Here is a 20,343-nt window from a genome sequence, read left to right on the forward strand (position 1 = left end):
TTATTTTTTACTCCTTTCGAACATTTTTACTTTTATGTTTTGGTTGCAATGGAGGTATACATGTTTTAGAAACACAAAGTTAGTTCCTGATTTAAAGGAAATGGTGTTTTAAGAAATGCTTCATTCTAATGGCTGGCACTCAGCCTTACAATCCCTTGTCCAAGGCATAAGTTTCTTTTGGTCATCGCAGTGATTTTACATATTATCCACTGAATAATGAATGTCTATATTTCCTCACAGGTCTATGTGAAGTCAGTCCAGCAGGGCCATTAGTTGTGTTCCCAAGTCACAAGAAAGGCAGTGTTCAGATTGTGGTAATTTTTATTTCACCATTTTTAGCATAGGTGGATGTAGATATCACTCATTTTAGCAGCTATGGCAGCATCAACCTTTTCTGTTAAGGTTTCAGTAACAGTTTCTCTGTATGGTCATTAGTCCCATCCTTCAGAGAGATAGATGGCGTACATAGAATATTGAAATAGGAAGCTCTCTTCTTTCAAATCCATGCACCCCTGTCCAGTATTCAGGCAAGGTCATGGTCATTTGAAAATCTTAGTTAATATTTTTTTGTTTAAAATTCTTATGTGTAGACATAATTCCCAAACTCTGGAAGGGATGTCAATAGCTATCAGGCTATGCCCATTGATACTGATGATGCACACCTACCCTCACTTAGACCCTCAAATAAGGTTAAGTCTTCTTAAAACTTGCTGAAGTTTTGGTTAAAGTATGGTTGCAGCTTGCAAATCCTCTGACAGCTAGGTGTCACACTTGAACAGTAGAAATGTTTAGCTTTTCCAGTTCATATTCTTGTACCCTTTTACTCTGACACCCATGCAAGGTCATTGTCATTTTAAATTCTTGGTTAAGTTTTTGGTAAAAGTTTTTCCGTGGTCATAAATTACAAACCCTGGAATGGATAACTATCATAATTGAATTGTAGAATCAGTAGGCACTATCCTTTCATATTCATGTACTCTCACCAATTGTCTGACCCTCAGGAAAGGTCAAGGTCAAAGTCAGTGGGTATCTTTATCCAGCAGGGGAGCTAGAAAGACCCTTAATGCCTTGAAATTTCTAGTTAGAAATACTTCATTGTTATCATGCATATCTAAGAATGTTTAAAGACTCTCTGATCCTCCATTTATTTGTGTATGCATGGATGTTTGGTGGGTTCCATTATTTTACATACAGCAGATCCATGTATGTGAGCAGCAGGGAGGGCAAACCATACAAACTTTTAGAGGGCCTTCAATCGTAAACTGAGGCCTCCATCGAATTGAGAAAAAAAAGTCAGCGATAATTAATCGGGGAAGGTCCCGCTGCTTTCTAAACGATTTCTTTTTCGTCTTGATGAAAGCCTTAGTTTACGCGACGACCTTGACTTGTTGTTGTCGCCCTCCCTGCTGCTATCAATAAAAAATTGCTATAACAAATAATGGCAAACCTCGGAGAAGCATATTCCACCAGATTAGCTCAAGAGCAAGAAGAGGCACTTAAAAAATATATACCGCTGAGAGATGCTGTCAAAGAAAAACTTCGAGTACGACAAGAAGCGCAAGTTGAATTTGCAAAAGGTGCAGAACAGTTATTTAAACCCATTACAAAAGATACCAGTAAAATTGTGACGGGTATCGTAGGGGATATCGAAGCTGGCAAAGAGGGTATTCTTCAATTATCAAAAAAGACCGCGGAGGCTACAGTGGCATCGCGAAATGTTATCGAAACCCTGCCAACCCAAATTGCCGAAGCTGTAGACGCTGCCAATAAAACATGCGCCAAAATCGATGATGTTAAAAATATTGTCAACGATCTATCTAAACCAAAGTTAAAAACTAGCTATTTTACTCAGGAAGGTTACATGGACATGATGAAGGATCCTGTTGGGGTTGCGGCGGTGGGATATCAACTAAAAAGTCAGTTACTGAAACCACAATTTCATAACACTCCAGAACACGAGTGGAACGCAAAAGTATTTCGTGAGTATAAAGATATTTCACAAATCAGTAAAAAAAATATAAGCGCGAATATGATGATTTTGTTTGTCAAGTTAATAAAATAAAGGGGGTTGAAACACTGCCAGCATGGCGACCTCGGTCACGGAGACAAGCATCGCCCAACTCAGGTGAAAAATCCGGTGATGGGTTTTCCACAGGAAGTGGTTTAGTTACCTGTCCCAACAGTGTTCTTTCTGATGTAGAACGACTGGAAATTCTCATAGGAGGTAAACGAGCAGGAAATAATTCTCCGGAAATAGTTAATGAAGCGGCTGGTATTTGTCAACGATCATTTCAAGGCGGTATCATGGAGGCTGATATTTACTGAGAATTTATTGATGAGCTCGTTGACGATTACAGCGATTAGATAAATAATAATTAGATAAGATGATCATTCATGACTCTCATCACATGCCCCGACGAGTTAGAGTAGTAAATTCGCGATATCCTGTCTACAGTGCGTATTACGGAGATGGACTCAGAAATGTTATTCAGGGATTGTTTACAAGAATAGCTCCAAAAGCGGGGCCAATTGCGAAACAATTATCGGCAAAAGCTATTGATATTATTCATAAAAAAGCTCCTGGTGCAATCAGTGATGTTGCTGGTAAGCTGTTTTCGTCAATCAAAGACAGAATAATGCAATTATTACGACGGCGAAGGATGGTTGAGCAGCAGCCAGTAAAATTACAAAGCACGGAGGCTATACCTGCGGATGTGAGTAAAGTAATAAATCAGGCTGCAAATCAAAACTAGCAGTGTTGATAAATCAACAGTTTGGTGTGCCTTCCTCCAAAGAAACAGAAAAAAATATAACTTCGAGTTTAATAGCAGGAAATGGTCTTCAAGTTAGACGATGATTTAGATCAACACAATTACAATAAGATGTTTCAGCGTGTGTCCAATGTAGCATTTGATATGGATAAGCCAGTCAGAAAAGATGAATCCTTGCATGATTATCAACATTATTCCTATGATGCAAAAACACCTAACACGCAGGGGAGAATTGAATTACAAGTTCATGATACGAGTAGACTTTTTCTACCCTGTGAAGCGTATATTGAAATCATAGGTAGAATCGTAAAAGCGGATGATACTGGATATGGAATAGGTGATCATATTTTTTTTGTTAATAACGGTGTGATGGCTTTATTTAGCAGAGCCACATACTCGATTGATGGAAAAGATATTGAATCGTGTTTGGAAAACGTCGACGTTGCCACGACGATACTTGGTCTTCCAAGATATTCCAGTGACTACACAAGATCGGCTGGTCAAACAATGATGTTTGTAAAGGACACAACTGATCATCCAGAAAACAGAAATGTAACGATGAATATGGCTGGGGATGCAGTTGCATCAATGAACGAGAATTTCAACTTGGGTTTTGCTGTACGTCGAACAATGCTAAACGGCTGTGAAGAGTTTTCATGCGCGATTCCACTATCTCCTATTTTTGGATTTTGTAGAGATGTTCGAAAGGTTATATTTGGTGCTAAGCACACAGTAGTACTCGTCAGAAAAAACTCTGACAACGATGCGATATGGCGAGCTGATGGAGTTGATCCTGGCAAGGTAGTGTTATCAAAACTATCTCTGTGGATGTCAACAATGGCTCCATCGGTCACTGAAGAACAACGGTTACTTTCTTTTATGAATCAAGGTGGGAAATTGATGTTATCATGGCATACAATGACAACAGATAGCACTTCTGTTAACGCTTCTGGGCTGTTTACGTGGCAAATAGGATCACAACAGGGGGTGTCAGCGCCACGACATATATTTATCACGTTTCAGGCAAATTCTAGAATAAGTAACCAAGAAGCAAGTCCAATGATATTTGACACATTTGGAGTTTCTGAAGTTTCGCTAAGAATAAACGGACATCAAGAGCCCACTGAAGATATAAATCTGGATTTTGAACATAATGATGTTGTGCGTGCATATTATCGATTGACATCTTATGATGGGTGTGATCAAAATGTTGACACTGGGTTGCAAATATCTCAGCATGATTTTACAACGTTGTATCCGATCTATTACTTTTCGTTGGAACATTTGGATTTATTCAGAAAATCTGTCATTGATATAACTGTTCGGGCTCGCTTAGCTCGAGTACCAGCAAGAGTAGTTGGTCCACCTGAAATTCCTGGCAGTGCTAGAGCAATTGCGGTCATACTAAGTGATAAAGTGATGTTACTTGAAGGTGTTGGTGGATGAATGAGAGTTATTGACGCTCCCTTGGAAACCATGCAGACAATTAGATCAATCGCATTATTATAAAAATGTCATACAGTCACGTTAATGTCACTCTACCTCCTGGTAAGGCGAAAAAATTACAATCAAAAAACGCGAGCGCATGTGGGGCAACGATAACACTAAAACAAGATCAAATTGCTAATTGTGGCCCAAACAAGTTATCGCTAACTGAAACCCAACTAAAACATTTCAATAAAGTGAAGCAAGCAAAAACCAACTTGATTTCGCTCCAAAAGCCATCAGCAACATGACTAAAACCAGTGGTATATTTCCACTCCTCGCAGCAATACCAGCGTTAATAGCTGCTGCTGCCCCAGCTGTCGCAAAAGCAGCCACATTAAGTGCTGTTGGAACAGCTGCTGGAATGGCATTAAAGAAAGCAACTGGGAAGGGATATAAAAAATACGGGAGCGGGTTTAAGACTTACAGGAACTCCGCCCTCATGGTACCCCAAATGCCGTTGACGCTGATGTCAAATTTTGATTTGCTCGATGCTGCTAAAGAACTTAAAATAAAAAATTTCAGAGGTGTTTTTATGCAAGATCAATTACCACAACAACCAAATAATCCAGAAACTGGAATTATTAATCTTGATAACAGCGATGGTCCAGGAACTCATTGGGTTGCTTACGCGATACATCCACGTGGAATTGTTTATTTCAATTCGTATGGGTTAGCACCACCAGTTGAATTTCAAAAATACGTGCAAAGCACTCCCATTTCAGTCTGATACTCAACACTACCAACACAAACATTAACCGATCTGCCAATATGTGGCCGTGAAGTAATTAATGTACTTGACGCGTTATCAGAATCAACCAAACCACCCACAAAGTCGTGCATGAGTATACCGCAGACCGATTTAACATTTTAAACAATCCCTAAAGAAAGATGGTTGATATTTACGGAAGATCTCTCAGCGAGGTAAAGAGTAAAAAAACACGATGATATAGATTTATCAAAATATGCGACCAAAGATGAAATCGACAATCTTTTAACATTATCCGGGATAGACCCAGATGAGGTTGTTATTTTTCAGGACCGACATGGCAAGCTAAAAACCAGCAATATCAAATGGAATGACATAGTTCGCAGGGTTCTTGGAGCTACCCCCGGATAACATCCCCGTGTTTACTGACAGCGGAAAAATCAGAGACTCAAGTATATCATTTACAACCATCAGAGATGAAATTGCAAAAAGTGTGACTAATCACTAAAAAAGTACCAGTGACACAATGACAGGTGAACTCATTGAACGGAAACAAAATAGTGGTTTTAAGAGATCCAACATCCGACGAAGATGCTGCAGCGATAAAATATGTTGATGTTAACTACGGCGTCGTTGAGTATAAAATATCCATGTTGCGGAACAAGTATGACGTTCATGTAAATGCGTTTGCAAATCTCCGTAGAAACTTTAGAAAAATTAATGAAACAGCAGAAGAATTCTTTGGTACTCTGCTCACCATTGACGCAAAACTTTCTGATATCAAAACCAATATTGACACAATGAAACAAACACAGCAAGATATTGTAAGTGGGATTCCTGAGATCGTTAATAAAACCAGTTTGATTAAAATCCCACCGGAGTTACTCCTGGGCACATTACCAATATCGTATACATGGTGACATCTGGATTTGCGGCATGGTCAAAACAAAATAATACTATCAAATATACTGCAACAGTCACTGGAGTGTACAGGCTGTCTGTGTTCAGTGCTGCAAAATTTGAGATTTTCACAACATATCCCTGGCGACATTCCACCGACAAGTTTTATGGGGTTGTGACTATCATATTAAATAGCGGAACCGAAGAAACATTTATACTGGAAGCAGCCGATAAGAAATTAACGACAACATCTTACTGGTGATGTTTGGAATTTGTAGCTGAAACATCTCAATTGGTTACTGCATAAAATAATAAATGACCCCCTTAACAGAGTTAAGGACGACAGCATTAAATGTCAGCAATATAGATATGATCAAGTACGTGAATGGCAATAAGAGTTAAAAACCCTCATCGACAAATACACAACAAAAGTAGAGAAATATAAGCGATGAGCAGTCATTGTAGATGTTGCAGTATACTCGGTATCCGCATTAGTTGCATCCACCGGAGTAGTATTATCAGTACTAACGCCAGTAACAACTGCAATCACAGTAACAATATGCATTTCATCATCAGCGGCAATCACAGGTGTTTTTAATATAATCGCGAAAAAAATATCAACGTGCACGAGCACAAAATTGCACGATTATGTCACGCGGCTAAAGACAGCAACAGCAGCATATTCAAAATTATCGTCGCTGATATCATCAAGCCTCAATGACTAAACAATATAAGATCCCGAATTCGCGTCAATGGTTAAGACATACAATGAAGTTCACCATTTGAAAACAACGAAAATGAATAATGACAGAATTATTTCAGCAGATAGCCGCAAATACAACTCCGGTAAAAACCTCAATGATAAAAGTAAGCTCGACCAAACCTGAATTCAGTATTAATTTTCCAACTGCGATTCCGGTAAGTGAAATCACACTAATACAATTACGAGTATATTACAGCTGGCCCAATATCAGATCAAAATCATTTGGTGGATTACCAGCGAATAATTCATTTGTGTTTGCAAATAAAAATAAACAAGATGGTACACCCGACTGGAACGTCATTGGGATACCAGCCGGGTCTTATCAAATCGAAGAAATCAATGAGGAATTACAACGTCGAATAAAAAATATCACCGGGAAGGAATCCAAAATAGCAATAACCCTCATGAACCAACGCTGTCTTCTGCAATTGAGACAAACTCTTCCGACTACGCCGAGGATATATATCAGAGTTTGATCAGAACAGTGTTAGGATGGCCTGAAATTCCACCACTGACACCACCGATACCATCTGAACCCAAAAAGTCTGATTATGTCACTGACGCGCAGTTATACCACGATGTTGAACCGTCATACAAACAACGTCTCCTTGATACAAAAGAGGCAACTTTGGGTAGTGAGTTTATTTTTACTGATGAGGGCCATATGTTTTGGACTTTTGACTCTAAACTAATTCTCCGAAGAAGAACAAAATATGCACTTATTGAACTAAATGAAATGATTGAACTACATACAAGATAACAGAAGTGGATCTGCCAAATTTTTAATTTCCCAGGTATAATGCAGATGAACTAAAAAAATCCACCATCAAAATCATTGATGAGTTCTTCGATAATATACTCGCACAGTACAAAAAACACTGCCACCACAACAACTATTCTCCGGCACAACAATGGCCCAGAAGGGCAAGGATGACATGTGTCCCCGGAAATCGTAAATATAACCCCTGCGGTCGCGGTCAGTCTTGTGTGTGATGTAATCGATGGCAGCTACAGCACAGACATGACAGTATCAAATCAAGCCCAGCAAGGATTTGTTCTTTATTCATTCACCCTGAAAGATATACCACCTGGATATATGACTGTGCAAGAGCCGATCAATCTAGTCTATCTACGATGTCATAATCCGCTGTTATCAAGAATAAATTTCAAACTAACTGACCAGTCCGGCCACCTTCTGGATTTGAGGAATGAAACGTTAAATATTAATTTACTTGTGAAATCCTAAGGATTTTGTCTTAAGACTTTTATCCTAAAAGTCTATGATTTTCAAGGATCTCAACCTAAAAATCTATGATTAGAATTTCTCAGGCGGATGTTACATTTTGCACGATTTGGAAGTTAATTACTAGTCAAAATCATGTACAAACGAAAATAAAAAAAGAATTCTGCAAGTGCACAAAAATATTTATTTTTTACTGACAGACCCTGATTTCTAATTAATCAAGCGAGTATTATATAATGTACCAACACATGAAGGTATTCGTACACGACAAGCAAGTACTTGAAAACTACATCAAAAAAATATTTACACAGTTTCTAGTCGGCCCAGTTGATTTGGTTCTTGATGTATATGGTAACGAGGATTTTTTATTGACACAATCGCAGCTGGATAAACTACAGTGAGAACGTATTTCTGTGATCACGTGTGATAAAGATCAGATTCTAAATTATGCGCACTCTTGCATTAAATTTGATCAACTTAAGGAAATATTATCTAACTCATCAGATTGATACAAATCAGATTGATATAAGTAAAAATTTTTTTTATCTAACTCATCAGATTGATGCAGGTAAAAAATATTTTTTTTTTACTTTCGATTTCATTTCCACGTATTTGACTTCATTTTCAAGTATTCTTGATGAAATCAAGGGGTCTAACTTTCGATCGTTTCACAATCTGACGTAAAAATTTTTAGTTGCCTTACACGTGTATTATTTTTTTTATTCGTATTCTTGAGATAATTGTGAAATAATTTTTTTAATTGCATGAGACAATGACACAAATTCATTTATTTGTGCTCCTTCTACCGTAGCTAGCGATTGATATATAGCCGTCTGAATCTCTTTTATAAATCTGTACTGAGCTGGCAAAATATACCGCCCTTCACATTTAGCCTCTTGCAGTGTTTCAAAATCAGAAATGATTTTTTCAGGATTTAATTCATCAGATAATTTTATACCGTCATGTTCTAATTTTTTAATAGCAACAATCACATCATTGATATTTTCGTAATTCATATTATTATATATACTGATATTATATATTTAAAAGAAAATATTTTAGACCAAAAATAAACAGTAGCTATGATGAGCGGTTATCATTTCATGGGCCCTGCACTGGCCTGTGTGTCTCCACGAGGATCCTTTGAGACTTTTGTCTTAATGAGACCTTTATTTAGGTCTTCTCGGCATCCCCATGATCGTTTCTTTTTAGCCGCATTCTTTCTGAATGTTTTGTTTTGTGGCGTACCCATGTGACTTAGAGCTTATGCATCCATGCTACTGTTTATTTTGGGGGCGCGTCACAAACATACCTCCAGCGAATTTTCTAAGTGAAAGCGAAACGAAATGTTAAAATATTCAGAAGGCTGTCTGTTTATTGCATTCATATACATCACGCCCCCCAGATCAAATCCCAGGGGTGAAAAACACACACCCACGATTTGACGTTGGAGAGAGATGTACATGAACGGCTTCGGCTGCCGTCCCCAATTATAAAACCCTATTAATCGGTACCGTTGACAATATGCCCATTACGAGACTCGAACCGCTGCCTGTTGACTCTACCGGAATGAGAATCAACCCTGCTACTGCTTGCGCCATGGTCCTAATCTAATGATATACGTTTTAGAAATTATTATATAGCTAACTGTTTACAGACAGTTAACAATTTGCAGCTGAATTTAAGTTCTGAACTGGATTTTAATTCTAAACATTACCCGTGAAAAAATAACACCTACCTGTACTGACAATTTTTTATTTTATCAACGCGGAACTGTTAACACATTGTAATAGACTGTGGTGCAGTGGGTATACAATAAGACGGTTACACCACGAAACTGTATGGCTGTAAAAAAAATAACTATACAGTTCTGCCGTGCTGGATAATATATTACCTGTAAAATAAGTAATGACATGTGTTGCACAATCTCCTTGATGAAATCAAGGGGGAGTGTTGTGCAATCTCCTTGATGAAGTCAAGGGGGAGGGAAGTGCATCATTGACTTTTACACAGTTGCTGCAGAATTATCTCCCGTTATCTGCATCTACATAACGAAATAAAATCCAGCTACCAAACTTGTATGCAAACGATGATTTGATTATATTTTCTGCAATACGTTTGACTGACATCGAGTGAATATCGAAATACTTGCCAGCCACGGCCATTGACTGAAATATTTTCTCTTCACCGCTGCTTATGTTGAGAGATCTGACAGCTCTCCTTGTAACGGTCTTAAATTTACTGGTACCTCCTCGTGCAGAATTCTTGCCCGGCGTGACAGCTTGTAGGTTAGATAATTTATTATTAAGTTTGTCGTTGTTGATCTGATCGATCACAAGACCGTCTTTGATCTTTCCAAAGAAACATTCAAATACAAACCTGTGATTATAATAGGTTTTTTTCCCAGCAGTAAATCTAGGATAACCAGCATTATCAACAACACCAACTGGTTTTTTCAACCTGCAATGTCTAACTTCACCATTACGAGACGCTTCATAATTCTTGATGATAGGATGTGGGACAAATTCTTGATTCATTTATACAATATTAATGTCATTTGTCTAATTTATAATTTGTCTGAAAAGTTCGTTATATAATCACGCTCACATTTCAGCACATCATTGTTAATTTTTTTATCATAATATTGCTTAAGTTCACGATATCTTTTTCTGCTGCAACTCGCGCACAACTGTGTTTTACCCCTGACTCCAACGCCACATCGCAGGCATGGTATTGGTCCTAAACTCCCCCTTTCAAACACTTTGTGAATGTTACCCGCAGAATTCTTTTCTGCAGAATTTGTTACAAGGAGTTACAGATGCCACTTGCACTGATTTCTTTTTTGAGACATTATATAATATTTTTTATTTAAATGTTTGTCTTAAATATAATATGGAGGAAGTTGAGAGATTATCTGCAATCAAGCCCTGGAAAGCTTCTAGATTCGATCTTGACAGACTAACCCCCGACTCGCGAAGGCAAGCTCTGACTGATCTGATTGATATTATCAGGGATGCCAAATAAGAATTTCGTGATGATGGGGCATCTCATGTGTGGTCTACATTCAAAATTATGTGACACTGACGAAGTCAGCGTTGACTCTGTCAAGAACGCTACGATGAGCGATACACGAGCGAAAACGATCATCGATTACCTCTCCCTTGATGAATATCAAGGTGATCAAAAATATTTTTTCAGAGTAAAATTTATCGTGCTAGCAGAAACAGGTAATTGGATTATCTGTGACAAACGTGACCCTGTCCTTGCTAATGGAAAAACTGTCATACTGAGTAAAAATTCCAAACCAGGAGCGCTGGCTGGGATTGATAAACCATATTATGAGCGAGCATATTCTGTAACAGCAGTCATTTATGGAATTTATCCGATTAAAAAACCCAACATTAATGATCTTGCCCCAATGAGATTATCAAAAATAAATTGTGTAGCTGAGCGAGTAACAGAACATTTTACAACTGCGATGCGCGGAAACGGTCTAACGGCGTTACGACGTTAAAAAATAAACAAATGGGCTGAATGGGTCAAGGATACCGGAGCTACAACAAACGATGTTGCCAAGTTAGAAAAAACACTAAGATTCCCAATAACTTTAGCAACGATAACGGGAAGTATTATACGAATCGAAATATAAATTGCAAGGAGCTCCAATAAATATCATTGATCATAACGCTCACGCGTGGACCAGTGCAGTCACAATATTTCCATGAGTTTTCCAGGGAGAACTCTGGGAGAAACATGTTCAGTGCTATTAATGAGATAGGTAAAAACGATCCTGTGTCAGTGTGGTTGTTTAAAAGTTTCAAAAATGGCAAATATGATCAATTTGTAAGACCTAACGGTGATTTGTACCGTCAAGAATCTCTTCATGAAACAATGAGAAAACTTGCGCAGAGATACTCAAAAGATACTGACTGATTACTAGCTAATTGTTTCACTGTTCCATAAGTTGCGGCCCACGCTGCCAGAGAAAAAAATTCCTGGAAGCCAACCCGAAGTGAGTTTCTCAAAGATTTACAATTAAGTTTGTTGTGAATACGGACACGGCAGATTGTGGAATACCAAGTGTAATTACAAGAAAATGATATCAGTTGATATGGTTGCGTGTTATCCAGGAAGTTTTCTCGGGATGGGAGAATGCTTTGGATACTTTAAAAGATTTGGACACCCCACGAACTCAATGACGCAAGTGGCCATTAATGGGCCATTACCCGATTTTGACCTGACAGGATTCGCTCGAGTAGTGTCATTCAAAATGGCTAAGGGTCTTCATGTTATTTGTTATGTTTGGTTTGATCGGCATTTTAGTAAAAAGCGCTGGGCACCAATAGTGTTGTTATGATATATGCTTGATTGTAAAATACTGATATCGCTGACGGTCAGTGAGGCAATTATATCATATTGGGCACAGACTGAAGTTTGGTTACCAACACCTGAACTGGTTGATTGCGAAAGTGATGATTACATTACATTAATCGCCAACCTTGAAGAGAAAAGAACCGCAAAGGATCTCGGTAGAAGAATAATTAGCAAGTTTACTCAAGGCGGTGCATATGATCATAAACGACATTATGCATGACTAATTATGGATGATGCTGAATACGATTTTATAATCGCTGATGCAACTGCGAGAGATATATTTGTAAGTCGAGAAAATGCTCACTTATCTAACGGAACTTGGCTGGGTACAATTGTAAGTTATACTGATGGCGAGTCACCTCAGTATACTCATTTAAGATCTTCGATGCTAGCTTATGTTTCCATCAATTTGCTATCGATGATAAATAGATTCCTTGACACAGCAGTTAGAGTTGCAACGGATTCGTTTTACATCAAGAAATACCTGAATTCAGTTAACTCGCTTTACAACTGATGATGCATCATGGGGTTCGTGGAGAATAAAAGAAGAAATGGTATATGATTATTCCGAATTCGCAGATGTTGAGATCAGAGACAGTTATTATAAATCAGAATTATCAGAAATGTCGAGTGCACCATCTGTGTACGATCCAGTATCCAGACACAAGACTGTTTATCTGAATGGGCTGGGAGGGTCTGGTAAGACTACTCGAGCGATTGAATTATTTCGGAATTCATATATGATCGTGTTAACACCTACACACAGACTTGTGCGAGAGATGAAACAACGAGGGGTTAACTCATGCACTTATCACAGCTTTTTCAGATACAAGGGCGATGCATGGACTCCTGATCAAATGGGAGAGAAATATATTCCAAGGTACCGTTAGAAACATTAAAAATATTTTTTGATTGGTTATTAACAAAAAATACAGCTGTGATATTGTGTGGCGATCATGGTCAACCACCGCCCTTTGTTGGACCATCTCCACATTTGTGGTTAAAAGATTTTGTTGATTATTATGAAGAAATAAATGATGATTATCGAGTGCTTGATGCAGAATTAAACGAGTTCAAGAAATTATCAGACTACAACCGAATAAAATTCAGTGCGAAATAATGCGTAAAATAATTTCAGAGACTTCAATGAGCGACTTTCTGCAAGCATGGAGACCAAACGACTTGATAGTGGCAAGTAGAAAGATAGAGACACACTTCAACATCGGTTGTTTCAGTTACAACGGGAGAAGTTTCCAATGTTGCCAGTGCCGTTGTGTTATAGACCAGCTGATACACAACTACAAAATATTGACGTTGATATACCAGGACAGACCAGAAAACAAAATCTTGTATTAAATGATATTGTCGCAGTTGATGTCATTGTTGCTGAAGATGCACTGCGTGCTAATAAATCCCCGTGGATGCTAGGATACGCAATGACAATCCACTCATCTCAAGGATTAACTATCTCAGATACATTTGTTTCGATCGTTGATGATCGAATCGAGTGGTCAAACTTAGTTTACTTAGCAGTGTCCAAAGTCAGAAGAATATCTCAACTGCGGAGAACTGTCTTGGATGAGTCAATGATCAATGACAATGATAAATGTCAAGTCGATATAATAAAAAAATTAGCCAGTTATAAACAAAGTGACAGAAAAAATAATCGCAATTTTGATCTTGACACTGACTTCATCAGCGCGCTGAAACAACAGCAGAATAATCACTGTGCAAGCTGTAATTGTGTAATGTTGTGGCAGTATTCGAGTAATGATCCAAGACAATTTACCATAGACAGAAAAGATAATAGTCGCGGTCATACATGACAAAATGTGATGCTGACCTGTCTTGAATGTAATCGAAGTCGTGGTGCTGGCTAGTCAAGTGATCTGGGCGGTAATTGTGTGTCTTCGGGAATTACTTGTAATTGCTCACGTGTAAATCCATGTTGAGGAGCAGTTGAATCCAGTCTGTAGATTGCTGGTCTACCCGAGGATATGGTTACTAGATATCTTGTGTGTGGTAATACTCCAAATAGGATCAGTAGCTCTTTTTTTTACCACCTTCGAGTTCACCTGGTTCATATAAATATCTCACAGTGACATTGCCTAGTATTGGTTGTGCTGAAAAATCATGTCGTTGTACGGGTATATCTTTTTTGGTAATTGCATTAATAGGTTTCATGTTGGTTGTTCAAGTTATTTCATTATTTAATGCAGCTATCACACCTGGTAATCTTGCAACCCATTCGCGTGATCTCTTGTCCTGAATGAATTCCTTAGCGTATTGATATCCAAATAACCACTCAGCAAGTGTTCGATTAAATCGCTCAACAATTGCCTGATCACGATGAATTGCAGTATGTCCTCGTCTGATGGTGACATTATGTTGCTTCATCAACGATGATACTGGACTCTGAAATTCCTTGCCAGGATCAACTTGTAGCAGCTGTGGCCATCGTAGACCACCTCGTTGATAAATTCGTTTAAACGCAGAAGCTACTTCAGATGCTGTTTTAGTTGTTAATGGTTCTGCATCTTTGTATCTACTTGCAACATCAACTACAGTTAGTGCATACTTGTATGTAATTTGACGTCTTTGGATTTTAATGGTATCATGAGGTAAAAATAAAATATCAGCCTGGTGAACTTCGTTACGAACACTAACATCAAAATGTGCAAAGTGAATTTGTTTAGGTGGTGGTTGGTAAATTTGCCGTATTGCTTGTTTGGATAACCAATTTTTAGCAGTAACACGTGTAACTTTTGCTGCTTCAGCGAGTTTACTAATTGCTGCACTACCCCTCCAGTATCCTCTTGGGGAATAATAAATCGATTCCATTTATAATTAATTACCAGCACCTAGCACTAATTTACCTTTCATTGCAGATCTAACCAACCAATTAGCTAATGATTCTTTGAAAGATTTATTTGTAATAGAATTTAGCACGTGAATTAATTTCACATCTGCGATATGCCTGTCTTGTAGATTTTTACTTTTATAAGCTACATCATGAGCATGACACACTTTATCAATAGCGTTTATCGGATATTTGCTTGGTTTTGGTTGATCTTGGTTGTCAAGTCTGATATCAAGTTGGGTTCTGGGTCCACAGTAATTATATCCTGGAAGATGTTTTTCTCCTGGGTATTTAGCCCACGGAGTTCCAGGTAATTTTGTTAATTGTGCTGCAATATCACCTTCTGGTTTTTTTTTTTTACTTGACTTGTCGCCAGGAATAAATTAAAAATTTTTTATACCGCATTGTTCACACTTGCCTGTGAGTGCTTGTCATATGTTTTTTGTTGTGGTAGTTGTTAAGTCAACTGTTGGGGTATGTGTCCTGCATTTCACACAATATAAATCCATATTTATTTTATATTATTCTAATGGAAATCACTGACTTTTCTGCTACAAAATGACGAGAACCAATTAAGCATCACGCAGCGCTACCAAATTCTGTTCGTATGATTATAATTGGTCCATCGGGGTCGGGTAAAATGCAGTTGTTGCTTAACTTAATAATGAAGTGGTTAAAATGGGATAAGTTGTATTTGGTAGCACCATCAGTTGATGATCAGCGGTGCTATGATATAATAAAGGATTTTAATGAAAGTGCAAAATAGTAAAATAAGCGCGAGGACGATGGTGCTGAATTTATCACTGACATTAATGAAGCACCAAGTATTGATGATATTGATGCGAGTATTAACAATTTAGTTGTGTACGATGATGTGATGTTGGATAAGCAAACAAATCCCGCTAGAATATTTTCACGCAGAAGGCATAAAAACACTGATATAATTTATGTCACTCAAAGATATGTACAGATTCCAAAAGTGATCAGGGATAACTGTAATCTTCTGGCAGTGTTTAACGGAGTTGATACTCACACGTTACGAAATATTCATCAGACCTGGTGTAGCGGTGATATGGATATAAATAAGTTTAGAAATTAATTTAGTCAGGCTCAATTAACTCCACACGGATTTATCACGATAAATTTACATGATCCTCGAACACGATATCGAATTGGTCTTGATAAAAAATTTTAATTCATAGCAGCAGGGAGGGCGACGACAATGAATTGGTTCATTTTTTGTAATCGAAGCGCCATTAATGGGTTTTCAACCAGAAACCACATTTGGACTAACTGAGGAGGACCTCCCAAAGCATCTTATCTCTCCGAGAGTTCCTCTTGAAACGTAGTTGACGTTATTTCTGGTTGAAACCCCACCTTGTGGAGATCTTATTTCGGCATTTGGAACCTTCTAAAGTTTGTATGGTTCGCCCTCCCTGCTGCTATGTGTCTATGTTTGTTTTGTTTTTTTAAAATAACTTCTATGTAACTTTCATTTAAATATCTAAATGTTTTCATGGTTTTAGAATAATCATGGTGAAATTTATGTCATCCAGATATTGAACAGACAGCCAGTACTCTGTGTGTTATTCATTGTGCAAATGTGCCTTAAAATCTCCATCATTCAGTATACACATTAACTCTATCCCTAAAAACTGATTATGTTACTTATTTTGGGGTTTTGTGTAAGATATTTGTCATGGTAATTTACAACTATTAAGGCGGTATTGAACAGGTTTGTGTTAATGTTGGTGACTGGAATGCACCGTGTACCATTTGAAACTTCACACACAGACAACACAATAGCCACTGGTGGCTAGAATGCACTGTGTCACATTTTAAACTAACCATTATCACAGTTATTAACCTTTGATGTGACTTGACATATTCAAACAGTACATGAAAGAGATTTATTACCATTGATGCTCACTTATAGCTTGAGTCCAACTACAAACATAAATCTTGATCTGCCATTGCATAAGGTTCAGGGTCTGTATTGTTTGGACTTGACTTAAAATCAAATATAAATGGTTAATGAACCAGTAAAAGGACTGGCACAGCAAAACTGATCCAAGTGAGATCTGCCCATTTATTGTCACACTATGTAAGATCCTCCCCATTCTAGCCACATCATCTACCTCCCCATATTGTATGATAACTCCCTAACCTCAGCACTTTCCACCCACAAATAACCTGTACTAAAAAAGAGCAGGAGACTGTGCAAAACAGTGAGAAATATATCCCATATATTACATCAGTGAAGTGAAAAATGGATCACAATGGTCATTTTCCATGAAATGTCTCTCACTTAAAACATCATGAAATGAGCAAACACAGAGCTCAGAATAAATGGATAGTCATTAATGCATATTGTAAGCCAGTCTGGCACATACATTGCTCCCTTGTGTTAGCATGCATGGAAAACTAGCTAACCCACTTATAATACAGAGACAGGTGTGGATCTCTAATTTTCTCTTATAAAATACCCCCCAAAAAAGGCCCCATTTGCTGAATGTGAATAAAATTGTGAAACAAAATGGTCAATGGAACCTTAATAAATTGCTCATTTTATTTGCAAAAATGGTATTTAATGCATGGAATTTTGAATCAGCATCATGAAATTTACAACTTTTAATACAATGTCATAGATTTATTTTATTAAAGTTTCTTTGAAAAGAAAACAATATCCATTTTAGTGTAGTCACCATAAGTGTGATATGCTGCTTGTTTTCAGACATGAAAAATGTCAGTCATCAGTCAGAGTGATATCCACAATAACTTTGCTGAGATCCTTAATAAGTGCCAACTTTGATATTGGACTTACTACATTGTTACAGTTGATTAAAAGTAAACTTACTTTGTATTATGATGCTAATTATTTTATTTGTATCAAATAAAATAAACTGGAATTCAAACTGGCAGTCATTTAATGTTTCAGAGATTCATTATCTTAACAATTAAAATTTATACAGAGAACCAAAGCAAATTTAATAGGAAAAGTTATTTTTTACAGTTATTCCCAACGTGATTATAAATCATGTTGATCAGGTGTTTACTAGTAAGTATATGATTATAAAATGAGCCCAAGTGTGTGGATCTAACACCCACTGGTTACTCCATCAAGTCGTTCCCTCGTAACTCTCGAGGAGGTGGAATTGCTGTCATCACAAAGTACTCAATGATCAAACGTCTTAACCATAGCACAACATTCAGTTTCGACCACACATCGTTTGAACTAGTCCAAACCACACTCACACGGGAGCAAAGGTCAGTTTATTTTTTCTGCCCATACCGCCCTCCTCCTAGTAGAAAAATCAAGCTGACTGAATCTTTCTGGAGCAGTTTCTGAATCTCCTGGAGTATGGAAATTCGATAGGTGGATTGTTCTTGGAGATTTCATCTTTCACTTTAACTGTCCCGGAAACTCAGACACATCAAAACTCCTAGATTCCATCAATGTTTTCAACTTCAAACAGTCAGTTAAACAACCCACCCATAAACATGGTCACATTTTAGACTGGATTCTTCATAGACCTGATGATAACATTCTACGGTCCTCCCTGGTATCCCATGACCTTGCATCAGATCACCTCTGCATTATATGCCATCTTGACGTATCAGTCCCAAACCCTCCACCTTTATCTGCTACTAAGAGAAACCTCCGTATGATAAATAGAACCAAACCAACGCATGACATCCAAGCAAACCTAACAACTTGCTTACCTCCTACAGCAGAACAACTCAATAACTGCCTGCATTCATTGCTCAACAAACATGCCCCAGCTACCAAATGCAGAGTATCAATTCAAAAGTGTTCTCCATGGTATAGCAGTGTTAGGGTCCAGCTTCGCACTGCTAAAAGAGACCGCCGTAAAGCTGAGAGGCTTTGGCTTTCCACCAGACTCACTCTTCATAAGAAAATCTATGAAGCTGCTAAGAAGAATGTCACAAATATAGTCCATGCAGCAAAATCAGCTCACTACACTACTAAGATCATGGAAAGTTCCAGCTGCAAAGAGCTCTTCGAGATTACTAACAAGCTAATGTCAAGGAACAAATCTACACCACTTCCAACTACCTTCTCTCCAGTTGACCTTCCGGGCATGTTTGCAAATTTTTTCCATGACTTTACAAACCATTAGAGATAAGCTTGACACCACAATTTCAGTTGACTCATCATCACCATACAGCTGGGATACAGAATTTGAGCGGCAACCATTAGCAGCATTTGAACCTGTCTCTATGGATTTCGTACGTACAATCCTGATGAAGAGTGCACCAAAGTCATGTGAACTTGATCCAATTCCAACATCACTGCTGCTTGAGCGCTTAGATCCAGTATTGCCTTCACTAACTGATGTTATTAATACCTCTCTCTCATCAGGGGAATTCCCATCATTTTTCAAAACTGCCATTGTAAATCCTCTGCTGAAGAAACCAACACTAGACCAAAACAGTTTAAAGAACTACCACCCAGTTTCTAATCTCCCATTCATATCAAAAATCTTAGGAAAGGTTGTTCTATTCCAGCTTGTATCTCATCTAAATTCAAACAGTCTTTTCAGCAATGTACAGTCTGCATATCACCCTTGCCACAGTACTGAAACTACTCTTCTGAAAGTAGTTAATGACATTCTCTCTGCTTTGGATAGCAGAAAGATTACAGTCCTCACCCTCCTTGATTTGTCTGCAGCATTTGACACAATAGACCATGATATATTACTTCACCGTCTCCAGCATGTATTTGGCATTCATGATACAGCCTTACTGTGGTTCAAGTCCTACTTGCTCAACAGGACACAAATTGTGTCTACAAATGAAATACACTCCAGTCCAGTTGATCTACATTGTGGTGTTCCACAGGGGTCTGTTCTTGTACCTGTTGTCTTCATTCTATACACTCAGCCTCTCTCAAGTGTCATAGATCATCATCCAGTGTCTCACCAATTGTACGCTGATGACACCCAAATATACAAATCTAGCCACCCAGCTGAATTTGATGCTACCATCCAAGGTGTAGAGAGGTGCATTTCTGATGTGAAATCATGGATGACATGTAACAAGCTGCAAACGAATGATGATAAAACTGAGGCCATTCTGATCACAACACAAAGACTTTCTCATTCACATCCTTTACCTCAAACAATAAATATCAGTAACACCAACATTAAATTCACACAATCAGTACGAAACCTAGGTGTTACTCTCGACAGTACTCTCACATTGCACCAACATGTC

General features: G+C 38.0%; 1 protein-coding gene across 1 annotated transcript in view; it reads left to right on the forward strand.

The window, feature by feature from the left end:
• LOC149771973 (WD repeat domain phosphoinositide-interacting protein 4-like) overlaps window positions 1–20,343 on the forward strand; it is an 82,708-nt gene that overhangs the window by 24,801 nt on the left and 37,564 nt on the right. The window contains exon 7 of the mRNA XM_089948005.1: window positions 241–314. Coding sequence (XP_089804131.1) covers window positions 241–314 — 74 coding nt within the window. The remainder of the gene's footprint in view (window positions 1–240; window positions 315–20,343) is intronic.

This window comes from Sinohyriopsis cumingii, unplaced genomic scaffold, assembly GCF_028554795.1.
Source record: "Sinohyriopsis cumingii isolate HCF-2022 unplaced genomic scaffold, ASM2855479v2 utg001542l, whole genome shotgun sequence".
NCBI lineage: Eukaryota > Metazoa > Mollusca > Bivalvia > Unionida > Unionidae > Sinohyriopsis > Sinohyriopsis cumingii.